Source organism: Periplaneta americana, chromosome 16, assembly GCF_040183065.1.
Source record: "Periplaneta americana isolate PAMFEO1 chromosome 16, P.americana_PAMFEO1_priV1, whole genome shotgun sequence".
Classification (NCBI taxonomy): domain Eukaryota; kingdom Metazoa; phylum Arthropoda; class Insecta; order Blattodea; family Blattidae; genus Periplaneta; species Periplaneta americana.
Window position 1 is genome coordinate 23,170,794 of NC_091132.1, and position 26,925 is coordinate 23,197,718.

A 26,925-nucleotide genomic window follows, 5' to 3' on the forward strand; every position below is an offset into this window, starting at 1 on the left:
CATAAAAGTATGGAAATTCCTCGTAAAGCTTGATTAATTTCATTACTTGGTTTTTGTTACACTCCGACATGATGCTACAAAGCGCGCGGAAAGAGAGAAACAGCTGATTAAAAGTTGTTTGTTTACTGTTTTTCCGAACCATGTTCGGGTCCTGTCGCGTCAATTTGGCTGGCCCACCTAGGAAATGTCGTACAGAAATAGAAACAGCTTCTACTCAGCAGATGTCGAAAGGAAAGGAACAAAATCCGTACTGCGCATGCGCCCGCGCTGCAAGTCGAACGACAAATAGCAAGTGTAAATAGGGACTTAGGTTATTTAGCGTCTGAATGAGATGAAGGTGATAATGCCGGTGAAATGAGTCCGGGGTCCAACACCAAAAGTTACCCAGCATTTGTTCATATTGGGTTGAGGGAAAACCCCGGAAAAAACCTCAACCAGGTAACTTGTCCTGACCGAGAATTGAACCCAGGCCACCTGGTTTCGCGGCTAGATGCGCTAACCGTTACTCCACAGGTGTGGACTAAAATACACTAAACTGCCTTCAAAATCCTCTTATCCGTGTGTACAGAGCTTTCACTAGTCATGCAGGAATGATACTTTAATTTTTCACGCGTCCCATTTTCAGTGTTGTTGTTGTTGTTTTCTAATGCCAGGCGTTTAACAATAAAGTCATTTGACCTCTTGTACTCCAATATTTTTCAAAGATATTATCATGACTAGCCACGTTAAATGGCAAGTTATAGCCGATTTAAGTGAACACCATATTTTAACGTTTTGGTGGCTACTTCATTCACACACAACCCCCAGAATGTCTGGAGGACAACACCTGCTGTTGGTCGACGGGTCCATTGGACCTAGCTGGGAGATCTTGTTGATCACCAGCTTTCCCTCCTTAAGCCATTGGAGGACGATTTTAGTGCCATAGCAGGTCAGCATTAGGAACAGAAAAGTAGAAAGAGGAGGAAGGAAAGGGAAATGAACCCCTAGGATTCGAATGCTCTAATGCCGTTAGGGTCGAAGAAAGTAAGAGTTCAGTCAGAGGACTGGATAGGAAAGGGTAAAGAGGGAATTAGGTATTGAATAGAGGAAAATTATACCAAATTCAGTCATTAACTCATCAAGCTGACCAGTGCTAATGGATGAGTAGCCCCTCCCTTTAGTTCAGCTCGTAAAATTATGCTTACTAACAGCTGCACCACGGGAAGTAGGGATGGGACGTTGGGTATTTGTCCAGGTTGGTTCCTTAAAGCCTTCAATGGGAAGGATTAATGGCTCTCCCCCCTGTATCCGACAGATACCCTTTTGCAGCCCCATTTTCAGTGTGGAGCACTGTGCATGACCTCATGTAAGTCGGCACGTAATTAGAATAATGAACTTCTTATAAATAATTAGCTTACAATTCAGGTGTTGTACACAGAGCGCAATCAAGAATTCAAGACAGATTACAACACGTACCTTCCTCTTCCCGAGAACAGGAGTCTTTTCACTCAGACTTTCCTCCATTTGGCGAAGACTTGGTTCTCTTTCTGTTTCTCCATCACTCAGTGGTCGTCGCCTTACTCCCCAGTTGAAATTATCCGTACTTTCACCCTGAAAAATAATCAGTAGTGTTCATTTCAAATGACCATCACAGCAGACACACAAAAACAAGTGAATACAAAACACTAGAGCAAGAAAAGTTCTGTGCAGAGCTTAACGTAGCTACACTACTAGACAATTTAAAATGCCACAATGGTTTTATAAGTACAAAGTATTACTTTCTGTAAATTACTATCACAATGGTATATACCGGTAATGGGAACATTTCGCTTAAGCTTTTATTTAAAAATATATTGATATAATTTGAGTGAAGTTTTGATAACAGGCTGGAAGTTTTAAGAAATTGCGATGCTGCAGTCTCTTTATTACAAATTTACTATACTGAAATCTATGTGACAGAATGTTTTACTGTAGGCCTACTATAAACTTTCCATCTTCGAGTGATTCTATTTTCTTACAACATCAAATGTAATGTTAAATAAGACTTCATCCATAGGTCTATATTATATACGAGTTATACCATACCTCGACACTTTCGCTCTCGTATTCCAAAAAGTCGAAGTCTTTGAAGACCCCGAACTGTTCAGTTGCACCTTCATCACGCCGGGATCCTCCTGAAAGATCATTTATTGGACCCGACACTTCTTCTGTTGATGAAGCCATGCTGGACTGTCGTTCCATCAAATCTGAACTCTGGCTGAAGATCACCTGTTACGTAATAAAACATGATTTAGTAATTCTAGTGTAATGAAGTCAATAATTAGCTTTTAAATAAATATCTCATAAAATTTTTTAAGATTATGAGTTTAATATTATTGTCCCTCTGTCATTCGTAGGTATTACTACTTTACTACTATGAGAATTGTCTCAAAATTTGTAACACTTTATTTCTTTAGTTAAACATTTACTGAAATAACCTAAAATACACAATCTGCATCATTATACTACAACTTACATCAGGAAAGGAAACTGCAAATATTGTATATTGGTAACTAAGGTCGATTTTTAGACAGACATTTTCATAACTGATCAGGACGTAATTATTCAAATACAGTCTGTTGTTATTTTTGGAGTCATTTGTATGCTCCATTAGTTGCCGCTTTATATTACAATATTTATTTACAATTGTGCATAATTAAGCACTGTACTATTGATAATAATTCTTAAAAATAAGCTATTTGTTAGACATTATACTGTTTTGAAACTCTATAAACACATTCGTTGAAGATGTTCATTTAAGTAAGAACAGTGGCCAAAACTTTTGAAACCAGTAGTAATAAATGAAGATCGTCTTAAAACAAAAATCCTATTTTATTTATTCCACACAAATATTGATAGTTTCAATTTATGTTTAAAATATTCACTAAAAGCTTCAAAAGGGAAAACATTGAACTTAGTGGGTACAGGTAAGTATAACTTCACTGTAGGTGATAGGCACACAATTTTATTGCATGCTGTGAAAACTTCTATGTTATAGAGGTCTACCATACTCTTCTTTTAGTCAATGGGCAGTGAATGTCATGTCTCAGCAGTTTCTTTTTAATGTGGTAATAAAGTGGTGCAATTTAATAAGCAATAATAATTTCAACAGCCCTTCATTCAATTACTATCTCCTCCTTCTCAATTAACCAATTAATATTTAAAAAAAATAATCAATCATTATTTGAACAAGCATCTTTATATAAAACACTAAATTCTTAAGCTAAATAATTTTAGTAAAACCACTGCGAGATATTAAAATTATTGTACATACTTTCCAACTCTGTCTCCAGTATTTGCTTGTGACAGATAAAGAAACACACTGAAACATGCAATAACAAACTCCTTCATGCAAAATTCCATTTTAATTAAAAAATCACATAAAATACGATCCAGGCAAAATATATGCATTTTCATGCTGTTTCATGCATTTCACACACCGGTAACAGTTTACAGTACATACTTACACAATTTTCAAAAGTGAATTTACACTCAAGTACAACTGATGAGATTAAGTGACTGATACATGTAATTCTGCAAACGAAACAGCAGATTTTTTTTAACGAAGATCAAATGAGCTGTTTTTACATTGTTAATTTTTATTTCTAAAGGAGCTGCGTCAATTCAAGTATAACAATGTCAACACATAAATAAATATGAAATGATAGGTGAAACACAGATTACATTACTTATAGCCTATTTAGGGATACGCAGGTCAATAAATGACTCAAAGAATAAACCTTTCATATACATTTTTGATTATAAAAATGAGATTATAATTATTATAGAGAACTGAATGTAATATGTATAGCACAGAGTGCTTAACTCAGCTTCTGGCTGGGAATACACGCATCAGACATGTTTGCATGACTGGCAGACTGCGTCATTGTTCTTCCGTTTATTTTTTATTAATTATGGCATGCACACTGCTGTCATTCAGTCTTGATATAACAGAGTATGCATATAATGTACTTGAAGACTCAAGTTAAAAAAAACGACAGAAAATTACGACTTTTTTTTTGATAAGGAGACTAACATTCACTACAATTATGTGATCACTATCACGCAAATAATTTACTGAAATGTTTCAGAAGATGGGGCCAGGATCATCATCATCATCATCATCATCATCATCATCATCATCATCATCATCATCATCATCATCATCATCATCATCATCATCATCATCAATGGCTCGACAGCCCAGTGTGCGTCCTGGCCTTCTCCAGGTTTTTCCACTCATCCCTATTAAGAGCCTTGCCCTTCCAGTTCCTTTCTCCAAGCAGTTTAACGTCTTGGCAGATACTGTCGTCCCTTCTCAATTTAGGCCTTTCAACTCCTCTCTTGCCCTCTGGTTTTGTTTTAAAAATTCTTCTTGTAATTCTGTCATTATTCATTCATATTATGTGCTCTGCACATTTGGGTTTATTAAGTTTAATGAACTTAACTATATCTGGGTCCTTGTACAACTGACATAATTCAAACTGTACCGGTTTCTCCATTGATCTCCTTCTTCCACAGCTCCAAAAATGTTGTTGTTGTTTTCTAATGCCAGGCGTTTGACAATAAAGTCATTTGACCTCTTGCACTCCAATATTTTTCAAAGATATTATCATGACTAGCCACTGAAGCACAGATTTTGAGGTGTTCCGAATCCATTTATTGGTTTGAGTTGCACAATGGGCAGTTAGGGGACTGATATATTCCAATTCTATGCAGGTGTTTGGCCAAACAATCATGCCCTGTTGCCAATATAAATGCAGCTACAGACGATTTTCGTGGTAAATCGGGAATTAACTGTGGATTTTGATGCAGAGAGTTCCATTTTTTTCCCTTGGGATTGAGTTATCAAATTTTGTTTGTTGAAGTCTAAGTATGTAGATTTCATAAATCTCTTCACAGAGTAATACGTAGATTTAGTAACAGATCTGTAAGTAGCAGTGCTTCCCTTCTTTGCTAAAGCTTCCACATTCTCGTTTCCCAGGATTCCACAATGGGATGGTATCCATTGGAATACAATTCTTTTATTGAGTGATATTAATTGAGAGAGCGTTTTAGTTATTTCTGCTGTTTGAGATGAAGGTGTGTGTTTAGAGACGATTGATAGAATAGCTGTTTTGGAGTCTGACAATATAACTGCATCCCTAAATTTATTGATGTGGCATAGAAGATTCCTGAGACATTCACTTATTGCAATGATTTCACCATCAAAACTTGTTGTTCCATATCCAAGAGATCTATAAAGTGAAAAGAGACAGCATGTAACACCTGCACCGGCACCTTTTTCTCTGGAGATCAAGGATCCGTCAGTGTATAAATGAAGCCAGTTTTGTGGAGGGTACCTAATATTAATTTTCTCTAAAGACAATTGTTTCAGTAGTTCAGTGTTTACTTCTGATTTCAGTATTTCTTCTGTTAAATTTAGATTATATTCTATATTTAAATGCAAAAATGCTCCAAAAATGCATCTAAGAATTCTTCTCTCAAATATACCCAGACTTTTTCAATCAGACCTAGAAAAGTCCAGGTTTCAAAGGCATATGTCACTACTGGTCTTATAAGTGCTTTGTAAATTAATAATTTAGTATTTCTTGAAATTAAGCGTGATTTCAATTGTTTCCCGAGTTCACAGAAACATTTATTTGCAGAGATGATCCTTTGTTTAACCTCAATAGTGGTGTCATTTCTGCAATTTATTTCAGATCCAAGATAACTAAAACTGTGTACAATTTCTATATAGGATGGATATTGCTTATAGTCTTTTGATGTAACTGGCATATATTTTGTTTTATCTTGATTTATTTGTAGATGCATTTTAATATAGGCCTCCTTCATAGCTCTTTCTGTTTTTCTCACAATATCAATATCATCAGCATATGCAAATATCTGCACCGATTTATAAAATATAGTGCCTCTTATATTGATATTTACATTCTTTAGTTTCTTATTAAATAATAAGCATGCCAGGGCATCTCCTTGTCGGAGTTTATTTTTCATCAGCAAGATTTGAGAGCATCCTGTATGACACTGAGAGGGGGCCAGGATAACTGATTGAAAAAGCATATCTTCTAAGTGAATGACAATAAAACATATAATTCATAACAATTTTAAAATACATAAGATTAACAATAAATGATGACCAACTCATACTGGCAATTTCTGAATACGACTTACTGGTACAAATACATGAGCCATAAATTAAATGAAATAGCATCATAATTTAACATGAAAATTCCGAATATTAAAACGAAAGTCATTGTTTTTAGATCATATCAGAGCTCGCATTATCTTTAAATTTTGAAACTTGTCCTATCCTATGGGTTTATTTTCAAATACTCAGGTTATACTAGAAGGTATATGTCAGACCAGGATATCCAAGATAAAGTACCGGTAGCTACATTCCAAAGCAACTGCGGGACCACAAGAAGAACTTTACGTAATGAAACAAGGAAAGGTGCCCACATAAAACTGAACAAATTATTGCAATTCCAAATTTATTATACAGATCAGAGATCTGGACTTTGAAGAAATTTTATATACAGAAAATACAGTCTTCAGAAATGAGGAGGCTACAGATTGCTAGACAAAAAAGAAAGAAATAACGTATATAAGAAAAGAATTAGCAATAGACGAATTTAACACAAAAATCGAGCAATATAGACCACAGTGGACACAGCTTGTACTACAAATGAACAACAGTTTACCAATGGCAATTCTATGTAGGCTGATGGCTTCATCCTAAAATAGCTGAGCATTGGATAACAACAAATACACACCAGCTGGAAGGAGATACTGGGAAGACCGTTGAAAAGAGGGCAAACCAATAAATTACTGGTACAAGTGTTGGGTCGGAAGGATCCAAAAGAGCCTTGACTTTGATGACATCTAACAATAAGTTACTCTGCATTATAAGAGAAATGAAACTTACTTGACAGTGGCAATGAAAGAACATGAGAGTTTGTACTAGAGAGTTGTTTCTCTCGACAAAAACTTTTAAATTTTAAAAATTGCATGAACATTAGGTTTCGAAATCTTACATATTACGAAAATGATGCCAGCAAACATGCAGTATGAATAATATTCTTCTTCTCACAGTTTAAGTAAATAAAACTACAGAGGACAGTTACCAGGAATATAAGTGGAAGATGCCAGAATTGAACACAAAATTTACTGTAACAAAATTAAAAAACGGAATTGTAAAACCATAATAAATATCAGTACCGGCTTGTTCAAGAAATATAATCTAATCTTTCCGAGAGGAAACTAACAGCTGGACAATGAACATCAAAATCAGTTTAATACTATCGCAATACTTCCCTGTATTCACATTGTTTGTATCTCGTAACCTAACAATAATATATTATTGAGAAAATTGCTTTATACAACAGAACTACAAAAATGTTGCTGTTTCTTTAATCAGAGCATTTCACAGAACCAATCAAAATTAGACCAATGAAATGGATAGTCGGAGTGTGAGTAGACCCGTTGCAATGCTATCAAATTTCAGATCACTTCTTTTTGTACTTATTTTTATTTCAGTTTATCTGCAGAAGATTTAAAACCATGGTGGGCTTTAACAGCAACAGATTTGAAGTTTTAAATTCTATTTTTAAAAAGTTTCTGAAAGAGACATTTTTAATGGGGGGGGGGGGATAGGGAGAAATTTACATGTTAATTCTGATCATGGATTCAACTTCTCCTATGTAGAGACATTAGACGTCAGATATGAAAAAATGAATAAATAAATAAAAAAAAAATCATACACTTCTTCTTGTATATTTATGCAGGAATTAAAGAAATGTTGGTCAAAGAAGCAAGCCTGAAAGATTACTGTCACTTTCTTCTGCTGCATTACATTGATTTCTCTATATTTCGTAAAATAAGTAAAAAGCTGGCAAGATGTAGGTACTCACAATTCGCACAACAGATATCACTACAGAACTTTTTAATATGAGACTCATAACTCAATTGGAAGTGATGGAGAAGCAATCGTGTAGTACAAGTAATAATTCATAGTGTGTAGTATTATACTTCATTGGCTCCCAATTTTAATGATATTGCAAATCATTACATCTCATCAGCTGAACTTGTAAAGACAAGCTGGAATATTTACAAGCCAACAAGCACAAGAAGGCATAATTTTATTTGCACATAATTTCCTGCCATGGACGTGAAATCTCATTCAAAGTCTGCAACAAGGTTGGTTCTATTAAACATTAGATGTTGCTTTTCAATGTCCAATTTTCTTGCTTTGTTTTATATACACAACAAGAAATTTGTACCATCGAAACCAGACATCAGACAAGACACACACAACGAAACATGACTTCAAGATTGTAAAAATATGTGAATCTTTATAAATGTAGTTGCTGACTTGTACTGAAATCGTTGTGTAAATTGGAAAGCTACAAATATTTTGTCCATATTTTGAAAGTTACAGTTTCAGTTCTTTGAACATTATTCATGTCAATTACTGACATATTATTGTTATTATTATTATTATTATTATTATTATTATTATTATTATTATTATTATTATTATTATTATTATTATTATTATTATTATCAGATTGTATTTTGTTTTCATATATTGCTTAAAATTAACCAAATATAAATAGTTATTTTTCTATTCGATCTACATTAAACGTTAAGGCCACAAGTTCGATTCCCGATGGGGTCATGCATTTTCTTCATTGATCTAAAGGTTCTAGCCGCACTATGGCCTTAGGATTTACATAGCCACTAACAGAAATTAATATCAGGGATGCTTCCTTGGGTAAAAGCAATTGGAACGTGGTGGAATGAAATTGGCAGGGAAACTTTTAAAAACTTCGGACAAAATTTGTTCAATAGCTATCTTCCTTACCATAAATTTTATGGCATTTGCCAGGTATGAACCTCAGATGACTTATTCAATGATTTTCAATAAATGTTACATGTAACTAACATAAGATACGGTACAAGACTTCTAAATCACATTTTGCACGGTAATGTGCCATATTAGAATAATCACTATATATATATATATATATATATATATATATATATATATATATATATATATATAGATATCAGTCTTTTTTCTGAATTAAAGTTTGGTACATTCATGTTAAGGTTTCGTTACTTTCTATTTCGTTTTACATTCGGTTCTATTAATTTATATTTAAAATCGCCACTCTTAATTTCACATTACAATAATCTTTCTCCTACCAAATTTCCTCTTATATGACAAAAATTTAAATCAGAAAACACAATGCAAAAAGATGCACCAGTCTGATGTGGAAAGTTCAAAGAACAGTGTGATTTTGTCATTAATAATATTTATTTATTTATGTCTATAACAGGGCAAAGCCCCAATTACAATAGACAATATAGATATTCGTTAAAAACACATAGAATTGCATATAACATGAAAAAAGAGATGAAACAGATACAAATGCAAGATACAAGTGTAAATACAAATTAAAATGGAAAATGAGAAAAGAATGATGATGATGATGATAATAATAATATTAATAATAATAACACTACTGGCACTCATTTATTTTAGTAATAATAATAAAATTATTGTTATTAACGCCATAGCTTTACAAAGTCTCTCGCGATTTTTTTAAACTAATTTTATCTAATGACCAGCATTTGAACTTGCGTCATTCACCCAGCCTCTTGCGATGTAGAAGTCTTTAGGAATTTCGTTTTGACTTAGTAGTATTTCAAATGTAAAAAATGGCACAACATATTTACATAAAATTTAAAGAGACAGAAACATGAAATCTATTGAATTTTAATGAGAATTGTTGAATGTTCTGAAGCTATAAAGCACTGGGAAATTGAAGGCAACTAGAAAATTCAGTTATAAAGGGAATGTTACAAATGAAAGAATATTATGCTTAATGTGTATTCTGTAATACAAGCAATGGTTTGGACCAGTGGAATATACAGAGTGGAAGGTGACTGATGCACCAAAATTTCAGAGGTGATTACACATGTTAAATATAATAAAACTTTTATTACACTTTCCCTTCGATGAAGCACCGTTAAGCAGGAAAAAAATAGTCTTTGCCCAATGTTTGCAGCGCTCTATTGCGGTAACGGCCCAAGAGAAATGGCTGATTGTTATACAAGCAGATATGTAAAACTAATCTGAATAGTTAGTGTCTTGAGTATTTTTTTGCAAATTAAACCGTTTAGCCATGAATTTAAATTGAATCATTACGAAAATCGTTAAAATAAATCTTGCAAAGTAGCACACTATTGAGTGCGTGAGCTGGAGTACAGAGAGGAGGAGGGGAAGGTAAGGAATGGGTGGCTGCTCTTGCTAGAGTTACTGCAGTAGCCGTGATGTTGCCAAATGCTTTATAGAAACATAACGACTTCCTCTACAAAGGTGAATGTTAGAAAAAAAACTTATTTAGATTTTTCGAAGCTCTCCTCATGATCTATTACCAGTTTCATTTTGGTGAAGAACTCACCCTGTATACAAGTACAGTATGTACAATTTTATAGAATAGTGCCTAACATGTTGAAGAGGAAATAGAGAATTTAAATTTCGTGTGAAAGAGAATGAGCAACACGTACATAGGCTATCCATTAGGATATTTATCAGCAATGTTGCAATGAATGAGAATGGTAGGTAATATCAGAAATAATGTTAAATCAGAAAGAATGTGGAAGACAATCACAGCTTTCAGTAAGTTATACTTGATAATTGTATATTTATAGACGAAGAAAACATATTGCTTGAAACGTAAAGCACTACAAAACCTGCTAAATTAACAGGAACGAAGGTAAGCAAGACCACTTCAGTGGGTCACAGCTTGTAATAATAAAAATATTTATATACAGAATGATTGGGAGGCCGGAGGGAAAAAGACCTTTGGGGAGGCCGAGACGTAGGTGGGAAGATAATATTAAAATGGATTTGAGGGAGGTGGGATATGATGGTAGGGACTGGATTAATCTTGCTCAGGATAGGGACCAATGGCGGGCTTATGTGAGGGCGGCAATGAACCTCCGGGTTCCTTAAAAGCCAGTAAGTAAGTATATACAGAATGAAACGTAAGTAATGTCATTAATTTCAGGTGGCTATTCTTTGAGATATTTCAAACAAAACAATTTAATACAATTTTGCTCATTCCAGAAAAAAATTGTTTTATATGAAACATTTCAGAGCGTGTTCTGGGAAAGCCATTGATTTAATCCCCAATATGCTCTGTCAATCTAAGAGAGCAGTGTATTATGATAATAAATAATTGAAAGAATTTTAGTTCTGTCCTTTAAATGTGCAGAAATTTGATACGAACAAATGTAAATTTTCATTCTGAGAAATAATTTTAAAATGTTGTGTTGTTTTCTAATGCCAGGCGTTTGACAATAAAGTCATTTGACCTCTTGCACTCCAATATTTTTCAAAGATATTATCATGACCAGCCAATGAAGCACAGATTTTGAGGTGTTCCGAATCCATTTCTTGGTTGAGTTGCACAATGGGCAGTTAGGGGACTGATATATTCCAATTCTATGCAGGTGTTTGGCCAAACAATCATGGCCTGTTGCCGATCTAAATGCAGCTACAGACGATTTTCGTGGTAAATCGGGAATTAATTGTGGATTTTGATGCAGAGAGTTCCATTTTTTCCCTTGGGATTGTGTTATCAAATTTTGTTTGTTGAAGTCTAAGTATGTAGATTTAATAAATCTCTTCACAGAGTAATACATAGATTTAGTAACAGGTCTGTAAGTAGCAGTGCTGCCCTTCTTTGCTAAAGCATCCGCATTCTCGTTTCCCAGGATTCCACAATGGGATGGTATCCATTGGAATACAATTCTTTTATTGAGTGATATTAATTGAGAGAGCATTTTAGTTATTTCTACTGTTTGAGATGAAGGTGTGTGTTTAGAGACGATTGATAGAATAGCTGCTTTGGAGTCTGACAATATAACTGCATTCCTAAATTTATTGATGTGGCATAGAAGATTCCTGAGACATTCACTTATTGCAATGATTTCACCATCAAAACTTGTTACATTTGTTTGGATCAAATTTCTGCACATTTAAAGGATAAAACTAAAATTCTTTCAGTCATTTACTATCACCTCTTAAACTGACTGAATTAAATTAGTGGCTTTCCCAAAACACGCTATGAAATAACTTCATGTTGTATGGTTTATCCGATAAGCACGTTGTAATACAATGTTAAAATTGAAAATATACCGTCTATACTTATCTAGTTTTTAATATAATTGATTATAACATAAACGTTTTCGGCACTAATGTGCCATTTTCAAATGTATGAAAATTTGCCTAACTACATATTCAAATAGATGCACATGAACTGTGTGAATGAAACATATAATGTGTACCCTTGATGATCTCATATCCATATAAAACAATCTATATGTAGATAATTAAATAATTAAAAATTAAAAAACACACTCAGTCGTAGCATGGCCAACGTCGAGCACGCACCATGTCCAGCCATTTGTAAAGGCTTGACTGATAATCGGACGGTGACAACCATGAATATGTAATAATCCAACCACGGCAAACCGAAGGAAAACAATAGCCAGGTATCAATGTAACTTATATTACGCACCGCATTCGATCATGGTAAAGTGCTTCAATATGTGAAAGTGAACAAAAAACAAGGAACCTTGGTGCAATAACAATAAATTAACATAAAGGATTTTAATATTTTAACAGTTAGTATCTCAGTGCAAGTTTTTAACATTTTAAGTAACTGAATAACTGCATTTTACTACATAATACATCAAGATAACCCCAGTGTTCCACCAAATGATGGATAATTGCAGCAAAATTCAAAACAGATTTTAAATGTTAGTAATAAGTGTGTGTTTTTTAATTTTTAATTATTTAATTATCTACATATAGATTGTTTTATATGTGATATGAGATCATCAAGGGTACACATTATATGTTTCATTCACACAGTTCATGTGCATCTATTTGAATATGTAATTAGGCAAATTTTCATACATTTGAAAATGGCACATTAGTGCCGAAAACGTTTATGTTATAATCAATTATATTAAAAACTAGATAAGTATAGACGGTATATTTTCAATTTTAACATTGTATTACGCTATGAAATGTTTCATACACAACAATTTTTTTTTTCTGGAGAAGGAAGCAAAAACAAGCAAAATTGTATCAAACATTTTTGTTTGAAATATCTCAAAAGATAAGCCCTGAAATTAATAACATTAAGTACTTATGCTTCATCATGTATGATAATCTAATTGTTATAAACATGTAAAGGCTGCAGAAGTCTTATTAGAGCATAGACCAACATAATTGTACTAAGCCAGACGTATCTTTTATCGCTAGTGCACCCTACTCCTACTACACAAATGTGTTTAATCCTGTACCAAGTCAGTGTCTGTACAGTTTAAGGAAAGCAAACTCAAAAGTGAGCTAAACAATATTACTGAAACTGGTTCTACGTGTTCTGCACTTTATATGGTGGACAATGTCGTACAGAAACTTTATGAAACAGCGCTATATACAAAAGAAGATTATATAACTTGTCATATGTCATGTCTGAACTGCAATGGAAGCTGGCTTTGAAAGTTCTACTGGGTGTTCATTTCAAAGTGTGTCATGACATCACTGTTGATGAGTCAGCGAGTTTCAGCTTTTGTGTCAGAGAAGTTGCCTATTAATCAAGGCGTTCAATCTGCACTTGAGAACATGTACGGTATAACTTGAACGTCGTAGCAACAGATGGCGGTCTGTACGGTCTCTATGCTACCATAACCTCTTTCGAACTGTGTTTTGTGCCGGCAAGTCGTACGCAGGGTATTTGTTATCATCGGCTGTGTAAGGCAACATTCCACAATACAAATCAAATGCTCCGTGTCCATGTTGACCGTCGAAGTTAATGTCAACAAATACGTAAGTAATCGTCTTAACCCTCTCCCCATATCCCGACAGTAAGAAAAAATTCACCTCAGTACATGTTTCGAAACAGTTCACATTCCTGCCACTACTGGTGTTACGGTACGTATTGGTAAGTACTCTTCTGAAAGAATGCCGTACTCGCTAGGCAACTTCTCTGGCACATATGTAATACCCCCCTGCGGAAGTTTAGGAAGATTGAATTCTCTAGGCTCATCGGCTAGCCACACGACGGCATACAGAGAGCCATGACACACTTTGAACTGAACATCCAGTAGTATTTTGCAATGATCCGATACATTATTATATGACTTGTTTTTACTAAAATTTGTAATCTGTTAAATTTTTGTTCGACAGATAGTTTATAATTAATTTTAAGTCCTGTTTATATAATTTTTTTCGAGTTAAAGATTTATTGAAACCTTGCTATAAAACATAAAATTGATTTCTATTCGCATTTTGTGTGTGTCAGATTGATGGGAAACATTCAATCTTATAATTGACTTTAATGTACTTCACTTACAATAATTTTTGAAATGAAAGAAATTCAGGGCTGCCAGATTTAACGGATTTCAAAAGACAATCCTATATTTAAGATAAATGTTCTATGAGCATTGTAATTCGTTTACATGATTCGGAGTATTTATTTAAAATAAACGTAAATGGATGGCAATTTTTAAAGATATGGCAAAAGTGCAACAATTTACCATATTGCTTTTGTTGTTGTTGTTTAGTCAACTATCCGAAGACAGATCCGAATCTCACAAGTGATAACAACATGGCACCACTTATGAGGCAACTAGGCCAGGAGATAATGAGGTAGGATGACCAGTTCCTTTCCCCCTCCATTGCATACATCACTGAATAGTAACATATTACACTAATCAGACTTGAGATGTATACAAACAATTGTTTTTCCTGTGACACGACATATCAAGTGAGATATCGTATCAGCCAGAATCCCCATCAGAGGTATTCACCTAGCAAGAAGAAACTGGAAAGAAGCGCAAAACCTTATAACAAATTTAACAAATCATTATTAATTTTATTGGCTTAGTTGCCTCATGAGTGATGCCTTATTGGTGTCGCTTATGAGGTTCAACCTGTCTTTGGGCAGTTTATATGGTTCTGGTCCTTACTCAGATCTCAGACATCTAACAACCCTAAATACAATGTTATATATCTGCATTATGTAGTGGGAGAAAACGAGATGAATAATATTCCACATACAGTAGAATCTCGATTATCCATCTCTCGATTAGCCGATCATTAGATTATCCGATGGTGTCTGAATCATGTGTTCCACTCAGTGGCGGCTCCTGCATATTTCTTAAGAGGAGGAAAGAAGTTAACAGCGCAAAATGACACTTTGAGAGAAACATGCTACAAATTAGCCTACATGCGTACATGTAAGACCAGGTAGTGTTAGGGTTGGCCTTCCCTTTTGTATAGCAATAATCTGTTTTTGTAAACTGAGTTTCCTAAATTGTCCAAAATATAATATGTTTTCACTTCCATTCATTGTTGAATAATTGCACAAATTAACAATTACAAGGAAATTCACAACCTCGCAGCATTTTTCACGCACACTATAGCATCACACGTGTTGGAAGAGACTAGCTACTAACTCGTAACCGGAACCGTTTTACGGAAATGGGAATGAGAAATAATCTGTTAGGAAAGCGAGAACACTGCACTCACCCACGTGGTCTGTGTTGCCACATGTACATTTTACAAGTTCAGTATCACATGCTTTTTAAGAATGTCAGTTCTTGTAAAGTCATACTACCATTATTGTACAAAGCTGCCGGTGGCCAATTAATTTTTTTAGGTTAAAAATACTGTAGTTTGCAGTGCTTTCAATTTCAAATATATTTGTACAAAACTGACAACTTGGCTGTTGTCCTGTCTAGTAGACAATGAATGGAAGTGAATTTCAGAGGCCAAAAAGATCTGCGATACTAACTTAGAACTACTTCCTCTTTGTTTTACATGAATCCAACTTCAACTTTCAGATATCCTCGAAAGTTTCAAACCATGCATAGTAGCTTATATAAAATGCAATGAATAATATATTTTGATTTATAATTAAAAAAAAAAAAAAAAGTTTATATGGTGTCTTTCATAGCGTTGCATTAAAACTGTTTTTATTGTGTCTCCTCCTAGATGTGTTATAGTCTGGTTGAATGCAGCATCGTTAGATGGCAGCGGTAGCGAGCTTGCTGCAAGATCAGTCGATTTCTATTTCCCACCCATGCGCTGATTCAGAGGAGGATCTCCTCCCTATCCGGTCATTTACTTGCTTTAAAACTCTGCTTCTTTCTCTGGCCGCTAGTGAGCTGTTGTCTATGTGTGTTAATTGCAGTAAAGGAGGAATGGATTGGCTTTCCTCCACACAAACAATCTCGCACCCTTCTCACAGTTTTCTAGCAGCACATGAGTGCGCGTCGTTTAAAACTCGATCAACCGAGGTTTTCTTAAAGCTGTGAAGTTATCGAATCTTCCTCGAATTTCAAGGCATATATTTAATTTGGTATTTACTTTCAAAAGAAGGAAAATGTGAGGAGGGCGTTCCTCCCTTCGCTCCCCCGAGGAACCGCCACTGGTTCCACTACAAATTGCACTTGAATCATTTGAAACTCTCATGAGGTTTTTGAAGCAAAAAGATAACGTAAATATATGGCAAGAACGAACAGAATGGATTATTTATTCGTCTTTTTCGATTTACTGTTCCTCTCCTCCCCTTCATTATTACTGGTAATCGAGGTTATACTATATTTTCAAAATCTGTCTAAAAGTTACTATGTCATTTTAAGCAAGCAGATATGTATTTATATACGTAGCCTATATCTTTTTGCATGATACGAAGAGTAAAGAAGCCCATGAATAGGGAGATATAACTACCATACAATCCTAACTTTAGCAAATGTGGTCACTCCCCCAACTCCAGAGAATCTCAGCTGAGAGTATCCCATAATGAAATATATGACATTTCAATTCTTCGTAAACTGTAGTACGAGATGAATTATCTCGATTCCCATACGGCATAAAACAAAACTAAAATACGTGCACAGAAGAAGACATTTTTCAAAATCTGCTTGTACTGAACATCCATTGATTAATTATTATAGGTGATTTTGAATGGATCAGTTATGTATTCTGGAAGCATCAGATTTCAAATTAAAAAGGATTAAGAAAAGGTAATTTTGTAGAAATATATGACAAGTTTTGAAAACAGCATGTATCAAGTTTTAAAAACAATAGAATAATGTACAAAAGACCAAATTTGAGCCGAAGTGGCAGTAATATTATACAGCTTATATTTCAGCAAAGAAGTTAGCTGTATAAGTACAGACAACATTAATATTTCTGCATTATAATTTTTAAAGCAGTTATGTATTGGATTTATCAGAGATTTCCTTTGCAATCAGTGTAACTTAAAACATGTTTAAATATAATCTTTCTTTATGATACAGCATCCGTTTCTTTCATAATTAGAACTATTAATGAAATCTGAAGTAATAAATACTGTATGTATGTGATGATCTAGTGTTGTACAATCAAGGAGTCATGCATTTTCCACCACCAAAAGCTTCTTTTTGCATAATAAATAAAATAAAGATTTTTACAACTTACAGGTAAATGACTATGTGAATTTTTACCTTATTAATTGTGTTAATAAAACCATCCTAGATACAGGGGACAACCACCATCAGATATGGAAAACAAACCAGAGATCAAACATTAAAATCTACAGCACTCAGTTAACAGTGATGGAAATATGAAAATAAATTAGTAGCCCAGCTGGAAGCAGATCCATAACGTAGAAAACCCTGAGCCTCTGCAAAACCCAGCCATGCCATTAGCATATCTATTTCTATTGCAATTTCCATCACTGGTTATCACATCAAATCTATGTATACTGCTAACAAATCATTCTCCTGCAGAACTACATTTCTCAAATGCCTAATCATTACCATAACCATACTATGTGGAGAATGCTATTCAAAATACCATTTTATAAAATAAGAAAGAATAACAGATTTAATATTTGGTGCGTCTTTTAGTAGCTTATATTTAAACATTTGGGTTTTATAATGTATTTAAATAAAAGTAAGAAATACCAACCTAATTATGTGTATACTAAGCTTTTTTATGTAAAATAATCTAAAATTAAAAACACAAGAAACATCTCTCTAAACACGATAACCAGTTTTAAGAATTTTTGTTGACATCCCTTGCAGGATTGATAATATTATTACGAGACATGTATCTTAATTACTTACTGCTGTTCGTGAGAATTAATGATTATAAAGAAAAATATAGAATTCTATTACAGAGAACCTAATGTTTGTGTTAAAAAGTTTGCATATTAAATTAGAACAAGAAAAGCACTAATATGTAAAAAAATATTAATGACAGTAAAACCTCAACAAGGTTAACTAGCCAAAACTGGATACTGTGATTCTAGAAACTTTCAGTATATGATCTTTTTAACACTGGTGAACTTTTTCATAAGATAGACAGTTTTATGTAACAAAGAATAAAAGAAATGGACATTGTAGGAAGATTAATGAAGAATCTTTTTTTTTTTTTTTTTTTTTTTTTTTGGATGTAATATCCTAATCTGCGCAGAAGTACTGGCAGTCCCCAAATTACTCATGTTGGTCAATCTGTGCAATCAAGGTGAAAATATTGGTATTTTGGCGGGTCTATGATGATGATAACTCTGGAGTGTTGTAAATACTACTATAGCTTAAGATGTGGAAGAAGAATTCAGCTAGCAAACTGGTCATGGATTCATACAAGATTGAAAAGAAGTTTCAATCAGACTCATATACAAAAAAATAAGATCTGCTAAAAGAAACATCTGTTAAGGGTGGAGACAGATTAAACCTAGCCCAGAATTGTAACTACAAAAAGAAAAAGATTAACCGCTAAACACTATCTGAGAAAGCATCAGAAAAATACCAGTTTTAATCAAAACCACATAAAGAAAACTTTTTGAAGGAGGAACAAGTCAAAGATCTAAACGTGTATTTCATGATGGTAGCAGAATTATATTAAGGTTCTACTGTGCATAAAGATGTTAATTTATTTATCAGACTATCCTACACAGGCAGAAATTATTTAACTGAACCAACATGATCACAAATTGCATGCAAATTGTGATAACAAGGAGATATTTCTAGAAATAAGAACTCAATGCTCTACAGGAGCCCATGATCCACATTTCAGAATACCTACAATAAGTTAGTGCGAATTTGGATACAGATTTATTACAATTTCATTTATAAGTGTGAAGTAAAGTTACATACTCTTTGTACCAATGTACAGTGAACACGAAATCTAATCTGCCTTTTTCTGCAATGTGTAACAGTTATGCACAATATATGTTTACAGTCATTCAGATCATATTAAGAAACGAGAATATTTGTTAATAAGAATAAACAACGGGATTATGAGTACAGACACATGACACAACATTTTGTCATTCCACCAATGCCTCTAGGTTATGTAACACACACAAACTCTGAAATAGCAGCAAGACTTGCTTCTCATGCATTTAAGTAAATATTATATTAACAGTAAATTAAATTAATATTTAGAGTGAGAATTCTAACTGTAATGAAGCTCGGAACAACATCCAGTCCAATACTTACAGAGGGGCTCTTGGGCAGACCTACTCTTTGCCCACATGTTGTCAGGAGATTCACCAAACATTCACGTACTCGACCCTGTTCACAAAGAAAAGAGGTTAATTTCAAAGGTAACTAATTGCTAATAAAGTGAGTGAATTTAAAACTTTAATTTCTCGAATTACATCAATGTCAATTACCAATTATTATGATATACAACGAAGGACGTGTTGTGATTTATAGAATTTTCTTAGTGAAGTCAAGTAATGTCATGAAATAACTTTAATGGGATGGTTGGTTTTTACGATCAAAGCAGTGATACTACGCATAAATATACATAATTAATTCAGTTATTAGTCGCTCAGATAAAAATTCAGGGATTTCAGCAAAATAATACACAGAGACTCATTGTACCTTCCTCAAATACTATGGTCGTCTTGTTATGGGTATTCTACTTCAGGGACATAATAAAATTCAATTTAGTCACACATTTTCATCTCGGTTAACTCTGCAAATGTTGTTTCTCAAATGCAACAGCTTTGTGAATTTTAACAATTTGATTTCTGGTAAGTTATTCTAATATTAAGCTATCAGATTTTTTTTCCACATGTTTGGTTAAATTTTCATACGTTGCTAGCTGGTTCTCGTTCTTGTTTGTAGTTGTGTGGACTTTACTATGTATGATGCACATAGGCAATTCAAAAATTCGTGTTTACTTTGTAATATAAATGTTACTAGAGACTATTTGTTTCAATAATAAATTATTGTACAATCGACTATTTGACTATTTTTTCTAAAGATCTATCTAGTAATTGTTCGTTACATTTTTTTTTTGTCTGATGACGATTTTATAATATTTTAAAGATGTTAATAATGTCCCCATCCATCACAATAGGTCTGTAATTTCATTCCTGCACAACTCTTTGAATAAGATTCACTGCAAGTACCTTGCTTTTTTGGAATATGTTTGTGATATTTATAATGTTCCTAATTTCTAATGTTTCACTGGAATCCAGTTTGGAGTTCAATGTTATAATCATGTAGTAAAAAAATGTCAGGGTTCTTTATAAAACCAGTGGTCGAATTGGAAATAAATTACTGCCGGTATGCACAGACTTGTCTTGCGATACAACTATTTTGGGGAGTTTTATGGGAAGTCTGTACACCTAATTTTGACAAAAAAAAATTACATTTTGGCATTTATTGTTTTTCGGTAGTTAAAATGATAATATGAAATTAAAATGTCTTACTTTGTATTTAAATGGATATTAGACCTAATAAAAACACAATTTTAGGACCTAAAACACTCGTAACAAAATAAATCCACATAAATGTTTAATATACAGAAAATATTGAATTTTTTAAGACCAAAAGCAGAAAATGTGATTTCTGGTTATTTACACTACCCAGTGCCCTTAAAATCACAAAAAATTTGTTAACTCTATAGGATAATATGAGAAAAAGAAGCATGAGTAGATCTACCTGTGACATCCATGGTCTCTTCCAACCAGCAATGCTAGCATTATCAGCAGGTGACAAAGATACCGACCGTCGTGGAGAAGATGCTGATCCGATATTAGGTCCTTTCTCGTCTGCTTTTTGGAGAAATCTTCGACCAATTACAGGTGTTTGAGAGAGATCAAATGTAAACTCCATGGTTCGACCTAATAAAAATGAATAAATCACAAGTTTATTTATAGCAACAAGCTTCAAAGCTTTACTGAAGAGATGGAGATGGCAATGGTGGTTGCTAATTATTACTATTATTATCTCTTCTAAATCACAATATATTTCTTGTTACAAAAACAATTATTTTAACGTATACAATGAGTGAGAATTCTGCCTTTACATAAAGACTTGGTTCAGCTTTCTTGATAGTTAAAGAATGTCATTTTGTGTATATGATCTGAAAATAATTTTGTAAGTCTCTGGTTCTATTTAATCTACAAGTATTGTGCCTATGACTTAGAAAAGACAACCAGAAAATAGTTAAGATATCGAGATTCTGTCTTACTTTTAATATGATTACAATATTGAGTGAACCGTAAGTAATATAATTAATTTCAGAGTTATTAAATTATGCAGAGGTAAAAGGAAGGTAGAAAATAGAAAAGATTGGAGAATGCTGAATTTGGAGTGAAAGACATGCCCTTGGGCAGAAAAGTACAAATAATTCTTTGAGATATTTCAAACCAAAAAGTTCAATACAAATTTGCTCGTTTTGCTTCCTTTTCAAGATAAAAATGCTTTTATATTAAACATTTCATCGCGTGTTTTGGGAAAGTCATTGATTTAATTCCCAATATACTCAGTCAATTTAAGAGAGCAGTGTGTTATGACAATAAATTATTGAAATAATTATAGTTTTGTCCTTTAAATGTGCAGAAATTTGATCCGAACAAATGTAACATTGTAAAATTCCTTTGCAGAACGAAAAGTTACATTTGTTCGTATCAAATTTCTGCATATTTAAAGGACAAAACTATTTCTTTCAATCACTCATCATAACACACTGCTCTCTTAAACTGACTGAGCATATTGGGAATTAATTCAATAGCTTTTCCAAAACACGCAATGAAATGTTTATCTCGAAATGAAAGTAAAAATGAGCAAAATTATATTAAAATTTTCTGTTTGAAATATCTCAAAGAATAATCCTCTGAAATTAATGACATTTCTTACGGTTCACCCTGTATATATAAATTTGTTGTCCAGTTCAGTTTATCACAGAGGAGAAGGTGCTGTTCTTTTTTTTTTTTTTCAACATTTAATTTTTGTCACATTGTGCAATTTGTTGTTAAGTTTAGTTTGTTGAGAATATAAACAATTTTTTAATTTGAGAATGACAAAAATATAATAACCTGTATTGAGAAGCACCAGTGTTTATACTCACTTCAGAAGTGTGAACATATGGCATGCAGAAACGTGGCAAATAGTTTAAAGAGCAATTCCAACTGTTCGAAATTTCTATAGAACGCAAACTTACAATAACAATAAAAAAATCAAACCTGGTAACTCTTTTTTGGTGAAGATTTCACTGTCGGTGAATGACGGGTGTGGAGAGGTAGCTGAAGTCTCCCAGTGGGGAGGATGCAAGGATGTCGGAGGAGCAACCAGCGTGGACGAGCGTGTCACCACCAGTTTTAAAATCTTCAATGCTTCTTTGTAGTGGACACCCTACAAAAAGTGCCACCCAGGATATATATAAAAAAGTTTTAAAAATTCGATTCTGACATTTTCAAAGAAACAGAATTGATTACTTTTATTGGCGAAAGATACCTAGAGGAGAATAAAGAAGTGTATGTACCATTTGTGGACATAGAAAAGGCTTTTGACAGAGTGAACTGGAACAAACTGATGGAGATCCTAAAGAAAATTGATGTGGATTGGAAAGAGAGAAGACTGTTTACTGAACGAGTCAAAGTCAGGATAGAGGAAGAAATGTCAGAAGGAATTGAAATAGGGAGAGGAGAACGTCAAGAATGTCCTTTATCACCTACTCTGTTCAACATCTACTTGGAGGATTTAGCAAAGAACTGTTTTCGGAACATGGGAGGAGTGATAGTAGGAGGAAGAAGAATAAAGTGCATAAGATTTGCTGATGATATGGCATTGTTAGCAGAAGAGGAAATGATGTATGTATGTATTTATTTATTCACACTGCAATGGGTATATACCCGGTGGCAGTGGTAACTAATTACACTCAATAATGACAATAATAAACACAATTAATAAAAAATACAATTAATAATAATACTAATGATAATAATAACAGGGAACATCCTAAATTAAATGAAGCACGATCAGTTAAAATAACATTTAAAGTAAATCTAATTTGTACCTTAAACCTATGTTCGAACTAAAACCCACATGTATGATATGTTCATATCTGCACAAGTACCTTTCAACACTACACTCATTTCGCTGTCAACTCACTCACTGCACTGGAACTACGACACATTTCACTGATTCTATCCTGATTTCACTAACACTTCAAAAACATTTCACTGTTCAAATACTTTGCACTGCCACTATAAACTATAAAGCTTCACTGATAGGAACACGTTTCACCTACTCAATACACTTCACTGACACAACACACTGCACTGACACAACATGATAGTGATAGTGTGATAGTGAAGGATATGCTACTGAAGATAAATGACAACTGTGAGCAGTATGGGATGAAGATAAATGCAAATAAGACGAAGAGCATGGTCATAGGAAGAAAAATATAGAAGATAAACTTGCGAATTCTAAATGAGGCAAGTGGACAACTTCAAATACTTGGGGTGTACTATAAAGCAGTAACATGAGCTGCTTCCAGGAAGTCAGAAGGAGGATAGCAATGGCAAAGGAAGCTTTTAATAGAAAAAGGAGCATCTTCTGTGGACCTCTGGAAAAAGCACTAAGGAAGAGACTAGTGAAGTGCTTTGTGTGGAGTGTGACATTGTATTGGGCAGAAACATGGACATTACGACGAAGTGAAGAGAATCGAATAGAAGCATTTGAAATGTGGATATGGAGAAGAATGGAGCGCGTGAAATGGACAGACAGAATAAGAAATGAAGCTGTGTTGGAAAGAGTGGGTGAAGAAAGAATGATGCTGAAACTGATCAGGAAGAGGAAAAGGAATTGGTTGGATCACTGGCTGAGAAGAAACTGCCTATTGAAGAATACACTGGAAGGAATGGTGAACAGGAGAAGAGTTCGGAGTAGAAGATATCAGGTGATAGAAGACATTAAGATATATGGATCATATGAGGAAACAAAGAGGAAGGCAGAAAATAGGAAAGATTGGAGAAAGCTGGGTTTGCAGTAAAAGACCTGCCCTTGGGCAGAACACTAAATGAATGAATGAAGGCTGAATTACAAATTGTTACAAATTTCAACTTGTCTTGTAGAGATTTTTGTCAAACATGTAAATATATCAATCAATCTTCTTAATGTATCCAGCTGTTTGCTGACAACATAAAGTCCACTATAGTCCACTGTAGTCTATTCAGTTGTTGTTTTTCAAACATGTAAAAGATGACGTAAAATTTTTTAATTAATGCAAAGTAAATTGTAATTATTAGCAATAGTGTAATGAAGGCTGTTCTAAATAAATATTTTTAAGGATAAGTCTCATTAATTTTCAGTCTGTTTTGTAAAGGGTTTTTCTATATATAAAAGTTCTGAATGAATATAAAGCAAGTTCTAAGTATTAATAATGCTTTAAGATTAATTTTAAATGGCTTTTGTAATACATAGAGCATCCTCTTAAAGATAAAACATGTCAATGTGGAGCGACAGTTTTCAGTTTGAAAACCTGGCAATCCTACTGACCAGAGAAAAGACAAAGATGGCAATTCTAACATAAATTTTAAAGTTGGAACGGATATAAAAGTTAAAAAAAAAAAAAACTTGTTACTGACGATGTTGATTACGCATTTATTTCTAGGAAAGTTAGAATTTATAAAACAGTTATATTACCGGTTGTTCTTTATGGTTGTGAAACTTGGACTCTCACTTTGAGAGAGGAACATAGGTTAAGGGTGTTTGAGAATAAGGTGCTTAGGAAAATATTTGGAGCTAAGAGGGATGAAGTTACAGGAGAATGGAGAAAGTTAAACACAGAACTGCACGCATTGTATTCTTCACCTGACATAATTAGGAACATTAAATCCAGACGTTTGAGATGGGCAGGGCATGTAGCATGTATGGGCGAATCCAGAAATGCATATAGAGTGTTAGTTGGGAGGCCGGAGGGAAAAAGACCTTTAGGGAGCCCAAGACGTAGATGGGAAGATAATATTAAAATGGATTTGAGGGAGGTGGGATATGATGATAGAGAATGATTAATCTTGCTCAGGATAGGGACCGATGGCGGGCTTATGTGAGGGCGACAATGAACCTCTGGGTTCCTTAAAAGCCAGTAAGTAAGTAAGTATGAGAAAACACTATAAGTTTTATATATATTATTTAATGTACCGAAGTACATATGATATTTCCATGCAGATATTTTGCGTCATCATACGATGAAAGAGTAATGGAACGGACAAAAATTCTCTCCGGCGCCGGGATTTGAACCCGGGTTTTCAGCTCTACGTGCTGATGCTTTATCCACTACCATACCAGATACCCACCCTGGTTCAAATCCCGGCGCCGGAGAGAATTTTTCTCCGTTCCATTACTCTTTCATACTATAAGTTTTGCTAAGATTATGTCTTCTTCTTCTTCTTCTTCTTCTTCTTCTTCTTCTTCTTCTTCTTCTTCTTCTTCAATTCTAGTATCCACTCTGTATAATATTTAACTGGGAAGTGATATAACAGATTATTTATCTCTGGCAGGCCAGTATCATCATTTAATTATGCAGTTATGAATTCCTTACCTCTATGTATTTGGCTATAACTCGTAGCAAATCAGCATTAATTGGCTGTGCTGCTGCTGACGCAAGGTCCACGTAATGCAACATGCAGTGGATAATACTGAGAACAGGAAGCTGTACTGCAGTTGGCCCTTTCTCTAGAACCTAGTAAAGTGATTCATTAAGAGTTAGACACTGTTATGGATGATTTCAGCTAAAGTGAAATAAGCACCATTATTTTCAAGCAGAAGTTTTTAAATGTATAAATCAACTTGTATGTACCGGTAATGCTCATGAATAAATTAAGTTCAAACATTTAGAAAAAAAGGTTGTGTACAAACACTGAGTGACAGGCAAACAATATGCTATAAAATAATTTTGCTATTTCTTGTGTAGTTAGCCAGTGCCAGAATTTTTAAGATTGTGTAGAAAATGAAGAAAATATGAGCAATTGATGTACCAGTAATGTGATATTTAATGCCATCAACAGGAATACGTGTTATGGTGTACCTTCACATTTCTGTATTTTGGTTTATCATTACTATAATTTACATTAGCATCCAATTACATCAATAATATACTTTAGTGATAGCATTAATATAGACAGTAATTTAGTAAACAGAATGAATTATCTAGGTATCCTTAGGAACTGCTCTATCCTCTTGCTGTAATAGTCCTTTAAAAATACAATAAACTTAAATCAATACTGATATTAATTAACTAAACAATGTTTTCTAGTCTCTTCCTTCTTATGTGTCCTCCAGCTCCAATTTCCCTTCAAAATATCACATTATAACACGAATTACCTCACATTTTCATACTTTAATACACTTTTGAACAATTCTGTACACTTTTCCCCTCTGGAATAGTTCTAACAATATACTTATACTGATACCGACATTTTATATAGTGTTATTGAAAAACAACCTATATTACTGTCAAGGTAAAAATACTTTCGAAAAAGAAAAGAAAAGGATAACATAATTAAATATGTAAATGAA

General features: G+C 33.7%; 2 protein-coding genes across 8 annotated transcripts in view; one reads left to right on the forward strand and one right to left on the reverse strand.

Moving 5' to 3' along the window:
- The window catches only part of LOC138691641 (uncharacterized), a 315,534-nt gene that overhangs the window by 131,677 nt on the left and 156,932 nt on the right, over positions 1-26,925 (forward strand). The gene's annotated exons all lie outside the window — the stretch shown is intronic.
- fry (Protein furry) overlaps positions 1-26,925 on the reverse strand; it is a 719,047-nt gene that overhangs the window by 38,388 nt on the left and 653,734 nt on the right. For 5 of the 7 annotated variants that reach the window (XM_069813811.1, XM_069813807.1, XM_069813810.1 and 2 more), the window contains 7 exons: positions 25,949-26,089; positions 22,584-22,752; positions 21,058-21,239; positions 19,600-19,674; positions 17,599-17,625; positions 2,065-2,247; positions 1,456-1,590 (listed from right to left, as the gene is read on the reverse strand). In XM_069813811.1, the coding sequence (XP_069669912.1) occupies positions 1,456-1,590; positions 2,065-2,247; positions 17,599-17,625; positions 19,600-19,674; positions 21,058-21,239; positions 22,584-22,752; positions 25,949-26,089 (912 nt within the window). The remainder of the gene's footprint in view (positions 1-1,455; positions 1,591-2,064; positions 2,248-17,598; positions 17,626-19,599; positions 19,675-21,057; positions 21,240-22,583; positions 22,753-25,948; positions 26,090-26,925) is intronic. The other 2 variants (XM_069813808.1, XM_069813813.1) reach the window with 1 other exon arrangement.